The 23,912-nt window shown below is 37.0% G+C and overlaps 1 protein-coding gene across 5 annotated transcripts in view; it reads left to right on the top strand.

Annotated features, from left to right (window-relative positions):
* The window catches only part of VPS13D (vacuolar protein sorting 13 homolog D), a 349,290-nt gene that overhangs the window by 146,221 nt on the left and 179,157 nt on the right, over positions 1-23,912 (top strand). For all 5 annotated transcript variants that reach the window (XM_074218409.1, XM_074218411.1, XM_074218410.1 and 2 more), the window contains 2 exons: positions 5,064-5,199; positions 6,819-6,866. In XM_074218409.1, coding sequence (XP_074074510.1) covers positions 5,064-5,199; positions 6,819-6,866 — 184 coding nt within the window. The remainder of the gene's footprint in view (positions 1-5,063; positions 5,200-6,818; positions 6,867-23,912) is intronic.

The following is a 23,912-nucleotide window of genomic DNA, read 5'->3' as shown; positions in this document are numbered from 1 at the left end:
TTTTGTAATTAATTTGCATAACTTTCAAAATCTGAGATAACACAAAATTTCAAATAACATCTTGAATATACCTTAAATATATCTTTAAAAATACCAAGAACGATAAATATCACCTTTCACTATTTCATAAATACAGGATTAGAGAGGCATGGGTAGCCTTTCATTTATCTGAATAATATATCTGGGGGTTTTATTGAACTGAGTACTCATTATTAGCCAACAATATTCTATTTCATTCAAAAAAAACTACAGTAAGAGAAATATATATCGTCATTCAACAAGGATTTTGTTAAATGTCTCTTATGTACCAGGCCCTATTCTAAGGACTGAGGATACAAAGAAAGATAGACCTTGCCCTCACATAACTCACAGTCTAATGTAGAGACACCTTCAGGCATCTCTGTGCATCTGAGACATAACCCTGAGAGAAGGCTGCAGGTAGCAGGGCTGGGGGGGTAGAAGAGGAGGGAGAAAACTGGGAGGGGTTTGGGGTAGAAGATCAGATTGGGGCCAATACCTGAAGGATACAGTGGGCATGGGTGAGGAGGAGGAGCCTTCCAGGCATGGGGGGGGGCAGTCAGTGATGGAGGTTTGTGGGTAAAGGAAAGGCAGCAGTCTGGATTGGCCAGATGCAGGGTTGGTAAGAATGGGTGGAGACTGAACACTCCTGATGACTGAGGTCATCAGGAGAGGCTTCCTATAGAAAAGGACATTTGAATAAAGCAAATGGAGAGATGAAGGGAAATTCATTCTAGGCAGGGGACACAGCCAGAGTAAGAATTTGGAAGCAGAAGATGGAATGTTTTAGATGAGGAACAGTAAGAAGGCCAGTTTGGCTGGACTGTCATGTGCATGGGGTGGGGGAACCAAGGTCAGTATGCCTGGAAAGGCCAGTTGGAATCAGCTTGGGAAGGGCTTTGTTGTTGTCTTTCCTTTTCCAATAGGACCATTGACATCAAGGGGTGATGACTTGATTTGTGTGTGCACTGGGTTTGGTTGAGGCAGAGTTACCCAAATATATCAGCCCCCTTCTCTCTCTCTCTCTCTTGCTCTCAGATTCATGGAAACCCAATAACAAGACAGAATCCAGGATGCCTGGGGGTTGCCTAGGGTGGCCTGTGATGCAGAGGACCATCTTGGCATCTTTGAAGGTTGACCAAGTTCTAAATGGTCCAGAGTGCTACTTTCGGCCACTTTCATGGCCATTGACACAAGCTATTCTTGTCCACCTATTCCTTTGGGGAAGCTATCACATTCTTGGGGGAGACATTCCCCTAACTCAATGAATGTCTTTGAAACTTTTAAGTTATCCTCAACTTGGCTTAGTCCATCTGCCAAAACAGTTTATTGGCCATTGCACATGCTGCAACTTCTTGAAGCCACAGATGAGAGTTGTGTGACAGGTGAACTTCACAGGTAGATCTGAACAACCATGTCATCTATCACTCACCTGTGGCTCCAGAAGGCTTTGTGGGGTGTTCAAGGAGAGCTAGCACCTCTGTTGGAATTTGTTGAGTCCCAAAAGACTTTAAATGACAGGGGACTTTGGTAACTGTGGAAGATAGATGAGAGGAAGAGACTTGAGACTGGGGGGGGCCTGATTGAGAGGCTGTTGCAGTAGTTTAGGTTAGAGGTGATGAGTGCCTGAATTTATATGAGTAGAGGTAAGTGGTTAATGAGAACAATGCTGTGAAGGTCAAAAATGCTAAGGTTTGGCTGTAGAGTGGCCATGTGGAGTGAGTTAGTGAGAAGTCGAGGATGATGGCACAAAGATTTCTGTTTTTAGGTCAAATTAAAACAAAAACATAAAGAGAGTTTGACCCAAGTACTCCCTATTGCCTCTGAATGGCACCTACCATTTTGATGGCATCTACCTTTAGAATTCTTTCCTACCTGACTTCCCTCTGACTCTCTACGTCTTTCTTATTGCTTCTCTTCATGAATCCAGGTCTTGTTTCACTTGCTTTCCTTTGGGCCTTCAATTGGAAATCACTCATGTCTAGGGTGTACTCCCTCCCCTCTTAGAATCCCTAGCTTCCTTCAAAGCACAGCTAGGACCCCCTTATACTCTCCTGATGCCAGGTATTAGTGCTTGCATCCTTTTGCACTTTGTATGTGTTTGGTCTTGTGTGCATGTTGTATATCCCCATAGAGTGCTCCTGGAAGGTGAGAACTGTGTGTGTGTGTGTGTACATGTATGTGGGGGGGGTAATCTTTGTACCCCGGGCCTTTACAGAGTGCTTTGCCATTAATAGGTTCTTCATCATTGTTTCTTGAATTAAACTTTTCAACCTTTTAAAGAGCTATCATATATGAAAAGGTCCTTCCTTGAACTTCTGCTCAGTCTTGGAGGGCAGAAAAATGAGCTAATAACACAAAAACAAGGACATGGGTGGAGATTGCTCTTAGTGCCAAATGACCTGGCTTTAAATCCCCACCTCACCCCCTAGACTGGTGACTTTGGACAAGTTGTCCTTGAACTTCCTCATATGGCAGGTCAGAATTAAAATACTTGTATTCCCTTCCTCAGAGAATTGTGGTGAGGAAAGCACCTCAGAAACCTTGTGAGGAGTTGTTGTACTAATGGGGGATGTTGTTCTGGGTAGAAAGGTACAGATGGACTATGATTTGATTCTTTGGCAGGAATGCTCCTATCCCCAAGTGGAATGGACTATTTTAGGAGCTTTGGGGCACCCCCTTCCCTCTAGAGGACTGAATGACTATTTGTTGGGACTTCTTGTTCAGGATCAGCTTGTAATAGTTGCCTTAGAGGTCTCTTTCAGATATTTCTGACTATTGGAATTCCTGAACATGATCATGCAGATATTCCTTTCTAGGAATAGATATCACACCATCTCTGAAGGAAGAACAACTGTGTTTTGATTATTTCTGCAGGCCATGACTTAAATTCACATATTCATGGGAGGGTTGGTTTTTTTTTTTTTTTAGTTTTTGCAAGGCAGTGGGGTTAAGTGAATTGCCCCAAGGTTACACAGCTAGGTAATTATTACATGTCTGAGACCATATTTGGTCCTCTTGACTACAGAGCTGGTACTCTATCCACTGTGCCATGTAGCTGCTCTACATTCATGCATTAACTTCTTAAAAGTTTCTTTGTGTAAGATTACAGCATCTGAATTTTCAATTTCAGAGTCACAAAATTAAAGTGGTTATAATAATTAATGTTTCTCAGTGCAGTTCCTGTTGTTAGTAGGAGTCTTACAGCTCATCCTGTTCCTTTTTCAGAAAGGCAAAACCAGGGGCAACTTGGTGGTACAGTCCTGGAGTCAGGTGGACCTGAGTCCAAATTCAACCTCAGACACTTAATAATTACCTAGCTGTGTGACTTTGGGCAAGTCATTTAACCCCATTCCCTTGCAAAAACAAAAACAAAAGGCAAACCAACAACACAATAATAAAAATAAATGTTTCTTTGCTTTCTTTTCTCCTACTCCTGTGGAATGTAAAGACTTAGCCTAGACTTTAGTCTTCATATATTCATTAGTGAGTGTGGTGGCTTGTCATAAAATTGCTTGTGAAATACTTTTATTGAATCAAATTATTTGGGAAGTAGAAGGTGTCAGGAAATCAAACCAGTGATCAAAATATGTGCCAAATCCAAATGGTATTTGGAATCAACATACCAGCCATGACAGAACCAGCAGAATGAGCAGTCTGCAGAATGTCTTTATCTTTGGGGCATGCAGGATCTCACAAGAAGAAAGTTTTCTGGCAATAGGTAGCATATAAAGCAAAGACCCAGTGCATGTTGATTGTGTTAAGACACAACTATATTTTTAACACTACTAATGGTTAGTTTCATATGGGACTGAAGTTAGGTGCTTGAACCCAGCCTTTCCAAATCTATGGACTTTTCCATTCTTCTCATGCATAAACTGTTATCTTGTGGTGAATGCTGTGTGTTCCATTATTTCCCATGGTTATTTTAATATATGATTCTACCCATTGACATGTATTCTGAAAATTCAACCTTTAGAGGGCTCTTAAAAAGAGAGTGTAAAAATGTGTACTGTTTTAATACATATCTGAAAGCCACTAAAATTTTAGCTGCAAAAGATTTTCCCAGAAACTTTATAGAAAAGGTTATCATGAGTCCAACTGCAAAGCTGTTTCTGTCGTTTTGAAAAGGGCATACAAACTCATGCTCTCTTCCTCTCTCCCCCCTCTCTCCCTATATCTCTCGCTCGCTCTCTCTCTCTCTCTCTCTCTCTCTCTCTCATTCTCTTACTCCTTCTTCAAATTCGATGTTTCATAACCTATTTCTACTTCTGTTTTTCTCCTGGAATTCATCAGTGTAAGTATTCTTACTCTCTCTCCTTTCCATACTCTGCCTCTGATCTTAAATTCAGTTCCTTATTTGGAGTTTCTGGCTTGAATTAGGCAAAATCTAAAATAGAATTAAATGTGTAATTTCCTTCCATTCCTCCTGTTCTTCCTGTTGCCTTCTGTTCTAATTTCCACCAGGCATTTCAGTTCCTAGACTTGGAAGGACTCTTCATGTAAGTCTTCTCTATTCACATAAGACTGAAGCCAGAATGCTTGATAGAAAAACAAAGGGAAAAAAAAATGTTGTCTTCATATATTTTCAAGGACATGTTCTATTACTGAAGTTCTTATGTAACACTTTTCTGTTGAAATTTATTTAAACTAACCTCATTTTAAAGGCCATCTTAGGATATCTTCGGATCACATGCTTTTGAGAGAGGGCAGATGGTCAGAATTGACAAAGACTGCAGTTTGTTTTCTGGATACTCAGCTAGATCTTCTCTTTCACCTTTGGGCAAGTCCAATGTCCTCTCTAGATCTTAGTTGCCTCATCTATAAAGTGAGGTGATAGCGCTAGATACTCTTTAAGTTAGTAAGCTGGTATTCTTTTGACTGGTTTTTTACAGGGCTATAAACTCCTCATTCTTAGAATCTATTTTTAGAGCATTTTCTCCCAGGGGGTTTTGTATAATGGATTAATTAAAATGGAAATATCTTCTTATTTCTTCTTAAGCTAGAGTTTAATGCTTCCTCCTTTTTTGCATCCTAACTGACAGGCATACACATGACCTCCGAATTCACCAGTTGCAAGTGAGAGTGAATGGCTGGGAACAAGTGAGCCCTGTGTCTGTGGACAAAGTGGGGACCTTTTTCCGATATGCTGCCCCTGAGAAAAATCCATCATTTTCTACGGTGTGTGCTTGTTGAGAATTGGTGATAGGGTGGTTCTAAGCTTGTAAAAATAGTAAAAATACAATGTTAGGTCTGTTCTATTGAGATTTGATTATTGTATATTCTATTAATTCTAAGAGTAAAATATAGTATAATTTGAGATCAGTTACCAGAAGTGATTCACTTTGTAAATTTAAGTTGTATAAGGAAATAAGCATGTGTTAAGCACCTACTATGAGCCAAGTACCTTACAAATATTCATTTGTTATGGATGTATTTTAATGCCCATCAATGCCAGAAACATTGTATAAGGGATCAGTGAGGGAGATGAAACTCAATTGGCATAACTCTGTTATTGCCATAGATATCAAGTCCTTTTAAGCTCCACTAGAAGAAATCTTGACATTAAGACTGAAAAGTTGCAGAATCACAAATAGGCCAGGTACAAGACTGTTCTCACTGGAAAATTGAGTTAGAAAATTGTGATCTAGTTAAATCACCTTGGAGACAGTTTTCAGACTCTCCTGGCCTAACCAGACATTTACTAATTTGACAGACATTTTATTTACCTTACTTGTTTCTGTAATATTTTCTAGTCCCCTAACCCAGGCTTCCCTAAGTTCTCCATTTTCTCTGCTTTTCCTACATCTTACTGGAGACAGATAAAGGCATATCCCTGTCCTTCTGTTCCCCCCCCCTTACCTCTTCCCAACCATTTTAGTTCCTCATAATTCATCTTTTTACTACCTTCACCCTCTGTCTTATGCTAATCTATACTTTATAGGATTATTTATAGTATTGAAAGGTATAAGGGAATGCTATTAGTAGCATAAACATGTACAACAAAGGAGGCGTCTTGAAAGACTTAACTGCTATAACTCCTGCAGGCTCACTTGTCTGTCAGCCAGTTCTTAATTCCTTTGGGCTAATTTTCCACCAATTTTCCACTGATGAATATTTAAGTGCTAACCTGCTGTATCTGATGCTGCTTTCCTCAGATTTGTATTCATCATGAACATTACATGATGAAAATTTCCCTAGAAATTTCTTTCCCTAGAACCTTAAAAATTCTAGAACTTGAGTGCCTTCAATTCATATCTTTGGCAATAAAAGGAGAATTCAAATTGAGCTTTGTTACTCTATTCCCCAAAATATTTGTGACAAGTGTGCTTTGTGTTTTACATTAGCATAAATTAAAAATTGAGGGTTAGATAATATTAAATAAAATTTTTCAGTGGTTTGTCTTCATTTTTGCTTAGATTTTAATTGCTAATATCAGCCGATAACCTAGTTTCCTTTTATCCACAACTTCTTTAGCACTTTTTGTTAGTAGTAAATGTGAATGCATGAAAGGAGCTTCCATTTAATGAGAAGTAGCAGTGAAGCCTGAGGGCAAGAATTATATTGTTCCATCTGTGTAGCTCCCAAAGTATCTGGAACATAATGGATATTTAGTGAATAATACTTGAATGGATAAGTGTGAACCTTTTGTTGAAGATAACTGCTCCTCTAGTTTACATGGTTTGTTAATTCAGATCTTCCTTTAATGAATTTTCTCAAAATAAAGTATTACAATTTGTTGTCTTTACATCATATGTGTTTTGTGTTGGTTGTTTAACTTTTGAATTTTTTTTTTTTAGATTGGCAGCCCTAGCAGCAAAACAAATATAATACATCCTCAGGTCTATGTGAGTATAGCTTTCATTTTTATGATTTTATATTTATAATTTTTACCCTGTGAATAAGATTAAGCTATTTCTCATGGATGTGTTCTACAGTGATCACTAGAAGTTGCAGATTCTTGCAAATGGAATTGCTCTTTACTCTTTACTCTTAATGATGATATGTTGTTTATAAAGCACGTTCCTTTTCTGAAACCTCACTAAGACAAGCTTTCAGTGACACTTTATATCTGAGACTGAGTAGGGCAGAATAAAACAAATAAGGGGGGTAATTCCAAGAGATCCAGAGATCCTATCCAGAGATAAGATACAAAGAAAAACCATGGACAGCAATATACATTCCATGGTTTTAGGTCTTTCATAAGAATGAGTATGATTGAAAATTGCAATATTTTTTCCAATTGGCTTTTGGAAGGGTCATCACAAGGCAACCTTCAGATTCTGCTTAGAGTTCTGGGTTTTGAAATATGAACTTTTGGACTGAAGACAAAGTCAAGATTTAAATTACTGCTCTTAAGCAGTGCATTTCCAGTAAAGCAGGGCTTTACTGGGTTGTTCAATAGGAACCTTAATTCTGATGATCTTTAGAATAGAGATCTTAACTTTGTGCAGACCCTCCAAAGGGATATTAGACTTTGCATTGGCACTTCCTGAAAACATAACTGGTCATTCATTTCGTCATGACTGACTCCTCATGCCCTCTTGAACCATAGCATATTAGGCACTTCTATCCTCTGTTATCTCCCAAAGGCTATCCAAGCTCATGTTTATTGCTCTCTGTCTCATCTTTGGTATCCTCTTTACCTTTTGCCTTTAATCTTTCCTAATATCAGGCTCTTTTCCAATGAGTTCAGACTTCTCTGTCCATGGACTGTGACCAAAGTATTTAAGTTTCATTATTTGTCCTTCCAGTGAATAATCTGAATTAATATATTAATATATTTAGATCTCTTTGCTGTCCAAAAGTCTTCTCCAGCACCACAACTTAAAAACATCAGTTCTGCAACCTTAAGCTTTCCTTATAATACAACTTCCTCAGCCATACATTGCTATTAGAAAAATCAATACTTGTTAACAAGGTGATATCTCAGCTTTTTAGAATGTTGTCCAACTTTGCCATAGCCTCCTTCCGAGGAGTAAATGTCTTTTAGTTTCACGGCTGTAGTCACTATCTATAGTGATCTTTGAGCCCCAAAATATAAAATCTCTCTATTTTCTAGGAAATGATGGGATCAATTGCCCATTTGTTTGTTTGTTTGTTAAGCTTAAAGACAGCTTTTTACACTCTCTTTGTTCATCTTTATTGAGAGACTTCTTAATTCTTCTTCAATTTCTGCCATCAGAATAGTATCATCTAAATATCTGAAATTGTTGATATTTCTCCTGATAACCTTAATTCTGGCCTTAGTTTCATCCAGCCTGGCATATTGCATGTTGTACTTTGCACAGGTTAAAAAAATAAGGTGAAACAATACAGCCTTGTTGTATTCCTTTTCCAATCTTAAACCAGTCAGTTGTTCCAAGTTTGGCTCTGTTACTTCCTGATCTGTAAAAAGGTTCTTCAGGAACAAGTAAGATGTTCTGATTCTTCCATCTCTTTGAGTACCTGCCATATTTTGTTGTATTCCACAGTCAGAGGCTTCAGTGTAGTCAGTGAAGCAAAAAAAAAAAAAAAAAAAAAAAGATGTTTTTCTGAAATTTCCTTATTTTCTCTATAGTCCAGCAAATATTGGCATTTTGGTCTCTAGTTCCTCTGCCTCTTCAAAAACCAGCCTGCACTTGGTTTGGTTTGGTTTTTTTACAAATTTTTTCCTTTCCTCCTCCCCTTTCATCCCCCCTTCCCCCTGACAGAAAGCAATCTGATATGTTCTACATTTGTAACTATGCTAAACATAATTGAATGTGTTACGAGAGAAGAATCGGATCCAAAAGGAAGAAAGAAAGCATTAGAGATAGCAAAAGTATATAATGCATAAGACTACTTTTAAAAATTGAAGATAATAAGCTTTGTTCTTCATTTAAACTCCACAGTTCTTCCTCTGGATACCCTTTGTATTTTCCATCACAAGTTCCTTAAAATTGTCTTTGATTATTGTACTGCTGAAATGAACTAGTTCATTATGGTTCATTATCACCCCATGTTGCTGTTTGAGTGTATAATATCCTTCTGGTTCTGCTCATCTCACTCCACAATTCATGAAAGTCTTTCCACAGCCTGCATTTCTAATAATTCTCATTTCACAAATGACTGAAAGCTAACTTGCAGAATCTTAAGTACGATTTGATGGTGTGTGAAATGAATGTAATTGTTTGATAATTTGAACATTGAGCAGGTGATCTTTGAACAAACTCTTTCTAATTAAACTTACCAAAAGAGGGAAAATACCTATTCACACAGTTTAGTGTAGAAATACTTAACCAACACAGCAAGAAGTTAACAGAAATTGAAGAAATAAGAGAATAGGAAGCATTACAGAAGCAAAACAAGTCCTTAAGGAGAGAGTGGGGAGAAGAGAGAAGGAAAAGTATAAGCTACTAGGATGCGAATGTAATAAAAATGACAGTGCTACTCACATTAAATTCTTTTATTCAATGCCATACTAATCAAACTATCAAAAAAAGTATAGAGCTAGAAAAAATAGTTACAAAATTCATCTGGAATCACAAAATGGCAAGAATAGCATGGGAGGAGCGGCTAGGTGGCCCAGTGGCACAGTGGATAGAGCACCAACCCTGGAGTCAGGATTACCTGAGTTCAAATCAGCCTCAGACACTTAATAATTACCTAGCTGTGTGGCCTTGGGCAAGCCACTTAACCCCATTTGCCTTGCAAAAACATAAAAAAAAAAGAATAGTATGGGCATTGATGGGGAAAAAAAAGAAAGGTGACCTAGCTATACCAGATCTAAAACTGTACTATAAAGTGGCAGTCATCAAAAATGCCGGGTACCGATTAAGAAGTAGAGTAATGGATCAGTGGATTAGAGTTGTGTACAAAAGAAATGGTAGTAAATGACTATAGTAAATCTATTGTTTGACAAACCCAAAGACATTAGCTTCTGGGATAAGAACTTGCTATTCAACAAAAACTGCTCTCACACCCTATACCAAAAGAAGGTCATCTAGGTACAGGATTTAGTCATGAAGGGCAATACCATAGACCAATTAACAGATCAAGAAAGACTGGGGGCGGGGCAGCCAGGTGCAATCAGATAGAGCATTGGCCCTGGAGTCAGGAGGACCTGAGTTCAAATATGGTCTCATACAATTAATAATTACCTAGCTATGTGACCTTGAGCAAGTCACTTAAACCCCATTGCCTTGCCAAAAAAATAAAATAAAACAAAACAAAACATAAAGGGTGATATCACAGATCAATAAAGAGAAGAAGTCTTTAAAATAAAAAGAAATACTCTGTTGGATCTGTGGGAGAGGGAGAAATTTATGATCAAATAAGAGAGTACATCATAAATTGTGGGCGACTTTTTGCACTAATAAAACCAATGCAACCAAGATTAGAAGGAAAATTGAAAGCTGGGAAACAGTTTTCACAGCTCAGGGTTCTGATAGAGGTCTCATTTCTAAAATATATAGAGATCAATCAAATTTATAAGGTTACAAGTCATTCCCCAAATTGATAAATGGTCATAGGATAAGAAAAGGCCAATTTCAAATGAAGAAATTAAAGCTATATGTAATCATATGAAAAAAATTCTCCAAATCATTACTGATTAGAGAAATGCAAATTAAAACAACTGTGAGGGGGGTGGAGCCAAGATGGTGACAAGAAAGGATTGTGTCTTAGGCGCTCTCTGATAAAACTCATAAACTAAGGACTCTAACTAAACTTTTGAGAGACAGAACCCACAGAGGGTCCCAGGGAGGCAGTTCTCCTACTCAAGGTAACCTGGAAAAGAGCAGAAAGGCTCTGCTCCTCAGGGTTGGAGGGGTGGCCCGGCACAGCAAAAGAACTTCAGCCTCCCGGCGGCAGCCCCAGGACACTGGGAGCCATGGCGCACAGCAGTGGGGGAGTCTCCGGAGCTACACCCCAGGGAGCACTGGGCACAAATTGGGGGAACAGCTGGGGGACCTCTGCCAGAGCAAGCATGTGGAGCCCAGCCCTCAGGGCACACAGCCAGCAACACAGCCAGCACAGCACAGCTGGTAAGCAGGAGCCCCAGGGCATGAGCCCATTGAATCTGGGGTAGGGAGTGAAGAGAGAGAGACTGCAGAGCTCTGCCCCTGGAACAGGACAGTGGGGCTCTGACCACATTCAGATCCTGATCAAAGTCTAGGACCTCCCCATAGAACAGCAGGGCCCCCCCACCTCAGCCCTGTGGTAGAGGGGGCCACTTATTGTCATTCACAGACCAGGAGGGAGGACAGAGCCTCACACACTGAGACCCTTGTGGGAGTGTCCCAAAAGCTCAGGAAGCACTTCCAAAACAGGCTTAGGCTGGGAAAATGAGCAAGCAGAGAAACAAGAAGAACACCATTGAGAAATATTTTGCAAATGAGCTCAAGAAGGATCAAAATACTCAGTCTGAAGATGAGGAAGTACAAGCTCCTGCATCTAAAGACTCCAAGAAAAACAGAAATTGGGCTCAGGCTATGACAGAGCTCAAAAAAGACTTTGAAAATCAAATGAAGGATATCAGAAGAAAAACTGGGAAAAGAAATGAGAGAGATGCAGGAAAAACATGAAAATAAAGTCAGCAGCCTAGTCAAGGAAATCCAAAAAAATGCTGAAGAAAATAGCATGCTAAAAAACAGCTTAGGTCAAATGGATAAAACAGTTCAAAAAGTTATGGAGGAGAAGAATGCTTTAAAAATCAGAATGGGCCAGATGGAAAAAGATAAGAAAACTCTGAGGAGAACAAATCCTTCAGACAAAGAATAGAATTCAGGGAGATTGATGAATTTACTAGAAATCAGGAATCAATACTTCAAAACCAAAAAAAAATGAAAAATTAGAAGAAAATGTGAAATATCTCATTGAAAAAACAACTGATATGGAAAACAGACTTAGGAAAGATAATTTAAAAATTATTGGAATACCTGAAAGTCATGATCAGGAAAAGAACCTTGACATCATTTTCAAAGAATTATTACAGGAAAATTGCCCTGATATCCTAGAAGCAGAGGGAAAAATAGAAATGGAGAGAATCTACCGATTCCCCCTGAGAAAGAGATCCCAAAAACCCAACCCCTAGGAATATCATAGCCAAGTTCCAGAACTCCCAGGTCAAAGAGAAAATATTACAAGCAGCCAGAAGGACACAGTTCAAATACTGTGGAGCTGCAGTCAGGATTACACAGGACTTAGCAGCAACTACATTGGAAGTTTGTAGGGCTTGGAATACAATATATACCAGAAGGCAAAAGAGCTTAGAATGCAGCCAAGAATCAACTACCCAGCAAGGCTAAATGTCCCCTTCCAGGGAAAAAGATGGACTTTCAATGAACCAGGGGAATTTCAAATGTTCCTGTTGGAATGGCCAGAGCTGAACAGAAGGTTTGATCATCAGATACAGGACTCAGGTGAAGCATAGAGATTGGAGGAGAAGCGGAAAATATGAAGGACTTATGAGGATGAACTGCATGTATTCCTGTATAGAAAAATGACATTGATAATACTCATATGAACCTTCTCAGTTAATAGAGCAGGTAGAGGGAGCTTTTATTAGTTGAAGCACAAGAGAAAGTGGAATTCAAAGATAAAACATGGTGTAAAAATGGAGTCAATAGAAAAAAAGGGAAATGTAATGGGAGAAAGAAAAAGGAGAGGGGAATAGGCCAAGATATTTCATATATTAAGATTTTTCTTTATTACAATGAGCTATTGCAATGATATGGAAGGGGGAAAGGCAAGGGGGAATGAGGGATTCTTCGCTCTCATCAGAGGTGACTAGGAGAGGAAACAGCATATATATACCCAATGGGGTATAGGCATCTGGAGTAAGAAGGAGAGAGGGGGGACAGGGGGAAGGGGGGGATGTGAGTGATGGAGGAGAGGATGGACCATGGGGGGAGGTCAGATATAACACATTTTCTTTTTTACCTCTTGCAAGGGGCTGGGATTGGAAGGCCTGTCCGGGACCATAGGGCCAGGTGGATGCTAGGTCTAAGGGGTAGTATGGGGGCTCAGGGCATCTTGGCCCCAGAGCCGGGGATCTGTCAGCTGCGCCACTCAGCTACCCTACAGCAGAGTCAGAGTGAAAGGAGAAAGAAAATATAGTACATGGTAGTGGAGAAATACAAAAGGAGGGAGTTGCAATCAGCAATGGTAATGGTGGAAAAATATGGAAATAACTTTTGCCATGGATTTATCATAAAAAATGTGATCCACCCGCGACAGAGCTGTTGGTGTTGGAACAAAGACTCAAGCACATTTTTTATTATTATTATTTTTGGGGGGGTGCAGGGCAAATGGGGATGGGTGGCCCACCTGGGGCAGCATAGCAGGGTGATCATTGGGTGTCTGAGGCTGGATTGCTCTGTCTGCCACCCAGCCACCCCTACTTTTATTACTATTTTATTTTATTTTGGGGTTTTTTTTCATTTTTTTTTTCAGGGCAGTGGGTTTTGGGTGGCTTGCATGTCACACAGCTGGGTGATTGTTTGGGTGTATGGGGCCAGATGTGGGCTCGGGTGCTCGTGGCTCCAGGGCTGGTGCTCTGTCCATTGCGCCACCTGGCCATACCTACAATTATAACTTGTTTTTTTTTATTTTAATTTTTTTCTCTCCCCTTTACTTTATTGCTCAAGCAAGTCTATATTTATGGGGGGAGGGGCTATTTCATCTACTCTTAAACAAGTATATTTTATTAATTAAAAAACTATTATTTGTACAAAATGAGAATAAATATTAAATAAAATTAAAAAACAACTGTGAGCTTCTACCTTAGACCTGTCAGATTGACTAAGATGACAAAAAGGGGAAGGTTTGTGGGAGGATTAGGACTTTGCTATATCCAAACTTCCTACATGGTCAAAAGTATTTATAGCAACTCTTTTTGGAGTGGCAAAGAAATAGAAATTGAGGGAATACCTTTCAATTGGAGAATGAACAAGTTATGGTATATGAATGTTATGAAGTACTATTGTTCTATAAGAAATCAGAAATGGTTGGACTTTAGAGAAGCATGGAAAGAATTACATGAATTGATGCTGAGTGAAGGGAGCAGAACTAAGAGAACATTATACACATTAAAACAACATTGTGAGTTGATCAAAAATGGTGAATGTAGCTGCTCTCAGCAGTTCTGAGATTAGGACAAGCCTGGGAGACTTGTTATAGACAGCACCATCCACCATCCAGAGGAAAAATAATTAAAAAAACAAAAAAAAATCTGAATGGGTACTCTGTTTACTTTTTGAAAATTTCTCTGTTTTTTCCTTCCTATCCCATGATTTTCTTTCTTTCTTTTCCCTTGGTCCTAGTTCTTCATACACAAAATGATTAGTATGTAAGCTATTAAACATAAATGTACATGTACAACTTTTACCAGATTGTTCATTGCTGGGGGGGGGGGGGTGGGAAGGGGAGAGTGATAGAAAAATGTGTAACTTATGTAATTGAAATATCAACCAAAAAAAAATCCCACAGGATGGAGAGAAATATGCAATAGGCAAATAACTATGAATGTGAATATGATGAACAAACTCATAAAATAGAAAAGAACAAGGGCAGCTAGGTGGCACAGTGGATAGAGCACTGGCCCTGGAATCAGGAGTACCTGAGTTCAAATCCAGACTCACTTAATAATTACCTAGCTGTGTGACCTTGGGCAAGCCACTTAACCCCATTGCCTTGCAAAAAACTAAAAATAATAATTAAGTGGAAAAGAACAACAAAGGGATTAGAAATTAGAATCTAGCAATATATCATTTACAAAAACCATGCTTGAAAAAATAACAGTTAAAATAAAGGACTGGAACAGAATGTATTATACTAAAATTGAAGTAAAAAAGTCAGGGGAAGCAATCATCATCTCAGACAAAGTACTGGCAAAAATAGACCTAATTAGAAGAGATAAACAAGGAAACTACATTTTGCTGAACAGTACCAACGACAAGAAAAAATTAATTTGGAGAAATAGGAATTAAAGCAGTAATAGTAAAGAAATTTAATTTATCTATTTTGGATCTAAACAAATCTCACTAAAAAAAAATACGGAAGAAGTTAAGGACCTAAAAAGAATTTTAGAAAAGTTATATATGATTGACCTCTGGAGATTATTCAATGTGAATAAAAAGGAATATACCTATTTTTCAGTTATGTACAATGATTTCACAAAAATTGACCATGTATCGGAGCATCACAACTTCATGAAATGCAGAAAAGCAGCAGTTTTCAATACAACTTCTTTTTTTTTTTGGAAAGTTTTTATTTACTTTAGTTTTACAATTTTTTCCCCTAATCTTGCTTCCCTCCCCCTCCCCCCACAGAAGGCAGTCTATTCGTCTTTACAGTTTCCATGGTATACATTGATCTAAGTTGAATGTGATTAGAGAAATCATATACTTAAGGAAGAAAAATAAAGTATAAGAGATAGCAAGATCAGACAATTAAGATAAGAGGTTTTTTTTTTTCTAAATTAAATGTAATAGTCTTTGGTCTTTGTTCAAACTCCACAATTCTGTCTATAGATACAGATAGTATTCCATCTCAGATAGCCCAACATTGTCCCTGATTGTTGCACTGATGGAATGAGCAAGTCCATCAAGGTTGATCTTCACCCCATGTTGCTGTAAGGGTATACAATGTTTTTCTGGTTCCGCTTATCTTGCTCAGCATCAGTTCATGCAAATCCTTCCAGGCTTCCCTGAATTCCCATCCCTCCTGGTTTCTAATAGAACAATAGTGTTCCATGACATGCATAAACCACAGTTTGTTCAGCCATTCCCCAATTGAAGGACATTCACTCAATTTCCAATTCTTTGCCACCACAAATAGGGCTGCTATGAATATTTTTGTACTAGTGATGTTTTTACCCCTTTTCATCATCTCTTCAGGGTATTAACCCAGTAGTGGTATTGCTAGATCAAAGGGTATATGTGTTTTTGTTGCCCTTTGGGAATAGTTCCAAATTTCTCTCCAGAAAGCTTGAATGAGTTCACAGCCACCAACAGTGTAATAGTGTCCCAGATTTTCCACATCCCTTCCAACATTGCTCATTCTCCTTTCTGGTTATTTTGGCCAATCTGAGAGGTATGAGGTAGTACCTCAGAGATGCTTTAATTTGCATTTCTTTAATAAGTAATGATTTAGAGCAATTTTTCATGACTATGGATCGCTTTGATTTCCTCATACACAGGCTTTGATATGCCTTTGCATATCCTTTGACCATTTGTCAATTGGGGAATGGCTTCTTTTTTTGAAAATTTGACTCAATTCTCTATATATTTTAGAAATGAGTCCTTTGTCAGAAATGCTAGTTGTAAAAATTGTTTCCCAATTTACTACATTTCTTTTGATCTTGGTTACAGTGGTTTGTCTGTGCAAAATCTTTTTAATTTAATGTAATCAAAATTATCTAGTTTGTTTTTAATGATCTTATCCATCTCTTTCTTGTTCATAAACTGCTCCCCTTTCCATAGATCTGACAGGTAAACTACTCCTTGATCTTTGATTGTTTATAATATTGTTTTTTATGTCTAAATCTTGTATCCATTTTGATCTTATCTTGGTATAGAATGTGAGGTCTTGGTCTAATCTTAAGTTTCTTCCATACTAACTTCCAATTTCCCAATGGTTTTTCTTGAAGAGAGAGTTTTTATCCCAATAGCTGTACTCTTTGGGTTTATCAAACAACAGATTACTGTAATAATTTCCTACTATTGCACCTAATCTATTCCACTGATCCACCACTGTATTTCTTAGCCAATATCAGACAGTTTTAATGACTGATGCTTTATAATAAAATTTTAGTCCTGGTAAGGCTAATAAGTTACCTTCTTTTTGCACCTTTTTTTCATTGAATCCCTGGAAATTCTTGACTTTTTATTTCTTCATATGAATTTACTTACACCTTTTTATAACTCATTAAAGTAATTTTTTGGATTGGTAGGGCACTAAACAGGTAGTTTAATTTTGGTAGAATTGTCATTTTTATTATATTAGCTCGATGTATCCATGTGATATTCAATACATCTTGAAGGGAAGATGAAAAATTATTTGAAAACTAAATAATTTATTCCTAAAAAATATGTGGGTTAAAGAATCATGAAAACAATCAGTTTCATTGAAAGTATTGACAATAGTGAGACAATATACCATTTGGGGGATGGGGTGGGGGTGGGGATACAACCAAAGCAGGACATAAGGAAAACTTTCTATTTTTCAAGGCTTTTGTTAAAAAAGAGAAAGAGCCGATCAATGAATTGTCCATGCAACTTAGATATCACCTACAAATAGAAAATGAACAGATTAAAAATCCCTCAAAGGAAATTAAATATTCTGAAAATCATGGAGAGACTAATAAAATGAAAGTTAAAAAAGAAAAGCATTTATTTAATAAAAGCAGATTTCAAACTACACTACAAAACCATAATTACCTGAAAGATTTGCTCTACTTAAGAAATAGATTTGATTAGAGAAAGTAATTAGGTACAGATTATATGAAAGCAAATTCGTACAATAATCTAGTGTTTGATAAACCCAAAAATATTCAGCAAAAATTGTTGAGAAAACTGAAAAGTTGACCAATATCTAATTTGTTTTTATCAAGATAAGAACTAGATAGGGTTGTGATTTAGCATAAAGTTAACAAACAAATTAGAGAATCATGGAAGTAATTACTTGTTAGATCTATGGATAGAAATGTGGTTCAGGAGCAAAAAAATAGAAAAATCACAGGAGAGAAAATGAGCAATTTTGATTGTATAAAATAAAGTTTTTACATAAACAAAAACAATACAGCTGAAATTTGAAGAAACCTAGGAAATTGGGAATTTTTTGCAGCATATTTCTGATAAAAGTCATTTTAAGACATATAGGGAACTGTTTCAGATTTTCAAGAATATGATCCATTCTGTTAATCTATGATCAAAAGATATGAATAGTTTTCAGAGAAAGAAATCCAATCTACCAACAATCATTTGAAAAAATTTCTAAATCATTAATAGTTAGAAAAATGTAAATTAAAAATAATTCTGAGTTACCACCTCTCAATCCAGCAAATTGCTAAATTGAGTGAAAAGGTGAATGGGGGCGGCTAGGTGGCGTAGTGGATAAAGCACTGGCCTTGGAGTCAGGAGTACCTGGGTTCAAATCAGGTCTCAGACACTTTAAGTACTTAATAATTACCTAGCTGTGTGGCCTTGGGCAAGCCACTTAACCCCATTTGCCTTGCAAAAACCTTTAAAAAAAAAAAAAAAAAGAAACAATTTGAAAGTATGCTTCCAAAGTTGCTAAATTATGAATACCTTTCTACCCAGCAAAGAGGGGGAAAGACTCATATATACAAAAGTATTTATATTAGCTCTTTTGGTGTTGGCAAAGAATTGGAAATTGAGAGAATGTCCATCATTTGGGGAATGGCTCAACAAGATTCACTGTATAGATGTGATGAATTATTGTTCTGTAACTTCTGTTGGACCTAATTTTAGAGAAATTTGAGAAAACTTGTATGAACTGATGAAAAGTAAATTGAACAGCACCAGGAGAACTATTTACATAGCAGCAACAATACTATAAAGATAATTACCTTTTAAATACTTACGGACTCTCTAATCAGTACAACATCTAACCACAATTTTCAGACTCCTGATAAAACATGCCACTCCTTTTCAAAAAGAATCTGATAAACAAAAAACACAAATTTAAGCATATTGTCTTCTCTTATTTTTGTGAGGAGCGTATGTGGGAGATTTTAAGTGAGAGATGACCTATTAATTTTTTTCTTTTTTTCTTATTTTTAAAATTTTATTATTTAAGGCAATGGGGTTAAGTAACTTGCCCAAGGTCACACAGCTAGGCAATTATTAAATGTCTAAAGTCCAATTTGAACTCAAGTCCTCCTGACTCCAGGGCCAGTGCTTTATTCACTGTGCCACCTAGCTGCCGGAGCTATTAATTTTCAATGGTGCAGGGAGTTTCCATCCTCAAAGTTCCCTACACTGATGAAATCTGAGATCTGAACCAAACACAAAGAAGTTATTTGACTATCTTCATTTTGTTTTATTAAATGATAGTTATTTCCAGAATATATTCATCTATATTTTCTTTCTTGTAGCACAGGTAATATTCCTTTTATATGTCCTTTGTAATTTGTTCATTTAATGTACAACTGTTGGTGCACAGTTTGTCCTCAATATTTTACTTTTATGATGTTGTTCTTTTAATTTTATCAAAGATCTGGAAGCAAGTAGATGCTCATCACTTGTAGAATGGCTCAGCAAATTATTGAGCAGGCAAGTTCCCACAGATGGGTAGTGCAGTGTGGGTCTGGAGTTCAAATTTGACTCCAGACCCTTCCTAGCTGTGACCCTTGGCAGGTCATGTCACTCTGTTTGTCTTGGTTTCCTTGACTGTGAAATGGTGATAATAGCAGCACCTTCTCACAAGACTGTCAGGATCAGATGAGGTAACTGGCAGATTGTAGATGCTATGTCAGTGTAGATTCTCTTCCCCTCCCATCTTTTTTTACACATGAAGAGTATATCAGGTAAGTGGCTTTTGTTACTTAGCCCTTTAGGTTTAAAGGACAGGAACATTTTTGTACCATTTCTTGTAGAGTCCCAAATTCTTCTCCAAAGTAGTTGACCCAGTCTAATCCATGGGGCATCTATTAAGTGCCTCCTCTGTGCAGAGTCTTGTGCTAAACCCTAGGGAAGTCTCTGTCCCCAAGGTGCTTTTATTCTATCAACTTTCAAGTTCTATCAGCAATAAATGTAGGGTCCTTCTTTATTTTTTTAAATATCTTTACCAAAATTCCATTTTTTCCATTATTTGCCATCTTTGTCAATTTTAAGGTGATAACTCAAAATTCCCTTAATTTTCAGTGATCTGATTATTAATGTTAGAAATTTTTCTGATAGTTTGCATTTTTTTTGAAAATTCATCTTTTTCTTTGATTGCATAGTTAGTTGGGAGTGGCTCTTTACAACTTGTGTGTTTTTTTAATCAGTTCTCTATAGATTTTGATTGTCTATTATTGCAAAGATTCTTTTGCTAGGCTAGATTCTTTTTCTTCTGTCTGCACTGATTAATCATCTTATTTCTTCTAAGAAAATTTGCTTATTTTATCTTGTATGTTTTTTCTATACTATTGCTAATTCCAACATATGTTCTTAATCTTTAGAAGTTAGATGGTATAGATAGTCTACATTGATTCTAGCCCAGTAAGTACTCTAGTGTACACTGTTTATATGCCTGTCTGGAAGGGAAAAGAAAAGGATTCAATAAAAAGTAGATTATATCAAATACAAAAAACAATTGATATAAACTTTTTTAAAAGCAGCACTGTTTTGAATATTTAAGTATCTAGTACATGCAGAGTATTGCCTGGGGTACTAGGGATACAAAGACAAAATTAAGAAACAGTCCTTGCCCTTTTGCAAAAAAAAAAAACAAAAAACTTGATTTTTTAAAATGTCAGGAAAGAATTATTCACATAGAAGACTAAAAAACAAACCAGCAAAATCTCTCTGAATTTTCTCCTGAGATAGGGACCCAGGGCAGTAAAATGTTGCCCCTCCTGTTCTACATACTTTTGGGTAGCTTCTTTCTTCAGCTGTCAAAGAAATACAAAGTTATGTTAGTCTAATTGTTTCATAGAGTCCTAACTCTGTTTCATAAGAGAGGTGACCTTGGTTTCTTGGCAAACTCTTCCCATTTGGAGTGAAAGCTCTGTCAAGAGGAAAGACTTGAAATATAATCCCAGTAACAGTTATCTTTTTCTATCCAAGTTCTAGCCTTGTTGAGTAGGGGGAGGCCCATTCATTGCCTGTGAGCTAGCCACTTTGGGACAGATTCTTTGGCTGTGACCATTCATAAAAAAATGCAAAATATAAAATATGTATTAGTTTTGTGAGATACCTTACTCTTCTGTTGTGATGGAGGTAGAAAAAGTAGCAGATGGTGCTAAAGAACCCCATGATTTTTAGATTCTCTGCAGACATTAACTTATTGTTACTAATCTAAATGTAAAATTTTTGTCCATTGGCTAGTGAGTAGATATATTATAAAGAAACTAAATTATATCAATATTGACATGCTTCCTATAGACAAAATCAAAAGACAGAAGGAAGTTGCAGTCAAATGGAAGAATAACTTCCAGATTCTCTTTAGAGAGTAAAACAAAGGCAATGGTTGAGTTGATTTTATCATAATCCAAAGCAGATATTTTATGAGACATTTGAACATTTTCTATTGCAGTGCAAATAAGTAATATTTACAGAAAGACTAATAAGAAAATAGTTTTGGCTTGTGTGCCTACATATATCTGTAGAGGATAAGGTGTCAGAGAAAAAGAAAAACTTGAAAAGATTGTTTACATTTAATCAGCTTGCACTTTTATCCTTCATATAAAGATGAGAATAGGTGAAATTGCAAATAATATGGTGAAAAATATGATTCTAGAGTAAAAAGAGAGATCAAAGACTTAGAATCAATCACTTGCAAACTTTACACCTCTACATAATCATTCTTTGAGAAAAGAATCAGAAGGTTCTAGAAGTGGTGATGAATCACTCTAATAAACATTTTGTGTCTACTCTGTGCCAGTTGTGGACTAAGTGCTGGGGATAAAAAAAAAGTTTTACAGTCTAATGGGGAAAGACAACTTACAAACAAATATATATACAAAGCAAACTACTGACAGGATAAAGAGGAAATGATTAAAAACACTGTAATTAAGAGGGGGTAGGGAAGACTTCCTATAGAAGGTGGGAGTTTAATTGGAACTTAAAGAACATCGGGGAGGTTGATGGTTAGAGAGGAAGAGGGAGAACATTTCAGACATGGGGAATGACTAGAGACAATGTCTGGAGTTGAGAGATGAATCGTCTTGTTTATGGAACCGCCAAGTGGTCAGTGTCACTGCATTGAAGAGTACCTGGGCAGGGGTAGGGTGGGTAAGGAGGAACTGTGGGGGATGGATGGCAGGGGTGGACTAAAGTATAAGAAGACTGGAATTGAAGAAGGCATCTAGGCTATGAAAGACTTTGAATACTAAACTGAGCATTCTGCATCTGCTCTTGGAGGCATAGGATTCAGTTCAAAGTATGCTGTGGATTTTATTCCAACTGATAAGAGAACTACTGTTGGCTTATGTGGGAGTCATTCCTGAATCAGCTCCCTGGTACACTCAGATAACTGAGTTAGGACAAATATCAATACTAAACGAGTTGAAAGAATAAATCTGAGAAAAAAGGTATACCATGCATTTAAAATATTTCCAACCTGACCTATTTAAACAAATTTGTGGATGACCAAAAATGAAAAATGAAGCAAAGAACTTCAACATCAACGGTAACAATTTCATATGAAAATTTTAACAGATATAAATCAGTGGTTATAATGAGAACAAAAGAGCTAGAAACCAATTTACTTAGCAGACATCTTACTACATGCCAAGTGGAGAGGTTTATAATATATATTCATTTGTGAATACTTTCAGAGAATGATGGTGGAATATTATTAGCAGTAGTCCTTCATTTTAATAGTGAGAAGAAATGTAACTTTTAAATAGTTTAAAGAAAGGTTGGCAAGAGATATAAAAGGAAGAAACATCATCCCCACAGTGCTTTAAAATGAAACTGGAAGTTTGATGAACAGAAAAAAGACAACAAAACTCTGCAGATATTGTTTATGACACCATTTTCATTATCAAGGACTGTGACACCACCACATTTATATTCTAATAGTGGTCCTGGATATGTGTACAAAGGTGGTTGAAAAATTACTGAAGAGAGCAAAGACAGGGAAAATAACTGAAATAAACCCAGTATACATGGAAGAGAGTCATACTTCAGGAAGTAATGTAGTTTTAAGATCATTGAGAGACCAATTCTCAGGATAAATCTGAAGAAATCTGTCAAAAGTATATGGGAGGAAAAATCTCAGATTCTATCATAACCCAAAAATGGTGATTGAGAAGACATTGACCACCAACAAAAAATGCCTATTTTCTCATGTAAAATTATTATTGTCACAATCTGTACATGTTTTGATAAGGCTATTAAAAAAGGAATAAACAGACTTTCCACAAATACTGTTCCCCAGTAAGACTCATTTCACACTTAACTGAAAAGATGTAAGCCATCTATATTTTGGTTTCTCATCATACCACTCTCAATTCAAACAGTTTTCTCTATAGAGTTACCAGTGATCTCTTAATTGTCAAATATAATGACCTTTCCTTAATTTTCATCTTTCTGGACAACCCTGTGGTGGTATTTGACATTTTTGACCATCTTCTCCTACCATATACTTTGTTCTGTCCATGGGTGAGAGTACACTGCTTTCTTGGTTCTTTTCCTACCTATTGTATTCTCAGTCTCCCTTCCTAGGTTGTAATCCATAGTAGGTCTCCTAACTGTGGTAACCCTGAAATATTTGTCCTGCATACTCTTCTACTTTTACCCTCTCTCACTTGATGTTCTCATCAGCTTTCATGGATTTAGTTCTGATCTCTCTGCAGGAGATATTCAGATTAATATATTCAGCCATAATCTTTCTCCTTGTCCCAAACACCAAATCCCTATTAGATATTTTGATTTGGTATCTCAAATGTATCCCAAACTTTTAACACGTTCAAAATAGAACTCATCTTTTTCTCCCTTTTCCCTTTCTCTCTAGCATACCACCTTCCTTTTAGTCAGATTGGTTCACAATCTCAATGTGATTCTTGACTCTTCACTCTTACTCATATATCTAGTTATTTGCCAAATATTATCATTTCTACCTCTACAGCATTTCTGAATCTATTCCCCTTTCTTGTTCATTCAGCACCATTCCAATTAGGATAGAATTCATGGCTTTCCTTGCATGATTTCCCATGCCAAGAGTGCCACCTTCCTGTTGTTGAAGTCCTACTTATTTTT

Source organism: Macrotis lagotis, chromosome 1 (genome assembly GCF_037893015.1).
Source record: "Macrotis lagotis isolate mMagLag1 chromosome 1, bilby.v1.9.chrom.fasta, whole genome shotgun sequence".
Taxonomy (NCBI): domain Eukaryota; kingdom Metazoa; phylum Chordata; class Mammalia; order Peramelemorphia; family Peramelidae; genus Macrotis; species Macrotis lagotis.
Note: the sequence above shows the minus strand (reverse complement) of the source record. Positions and strands in the feature narration are given on the sequence as shown.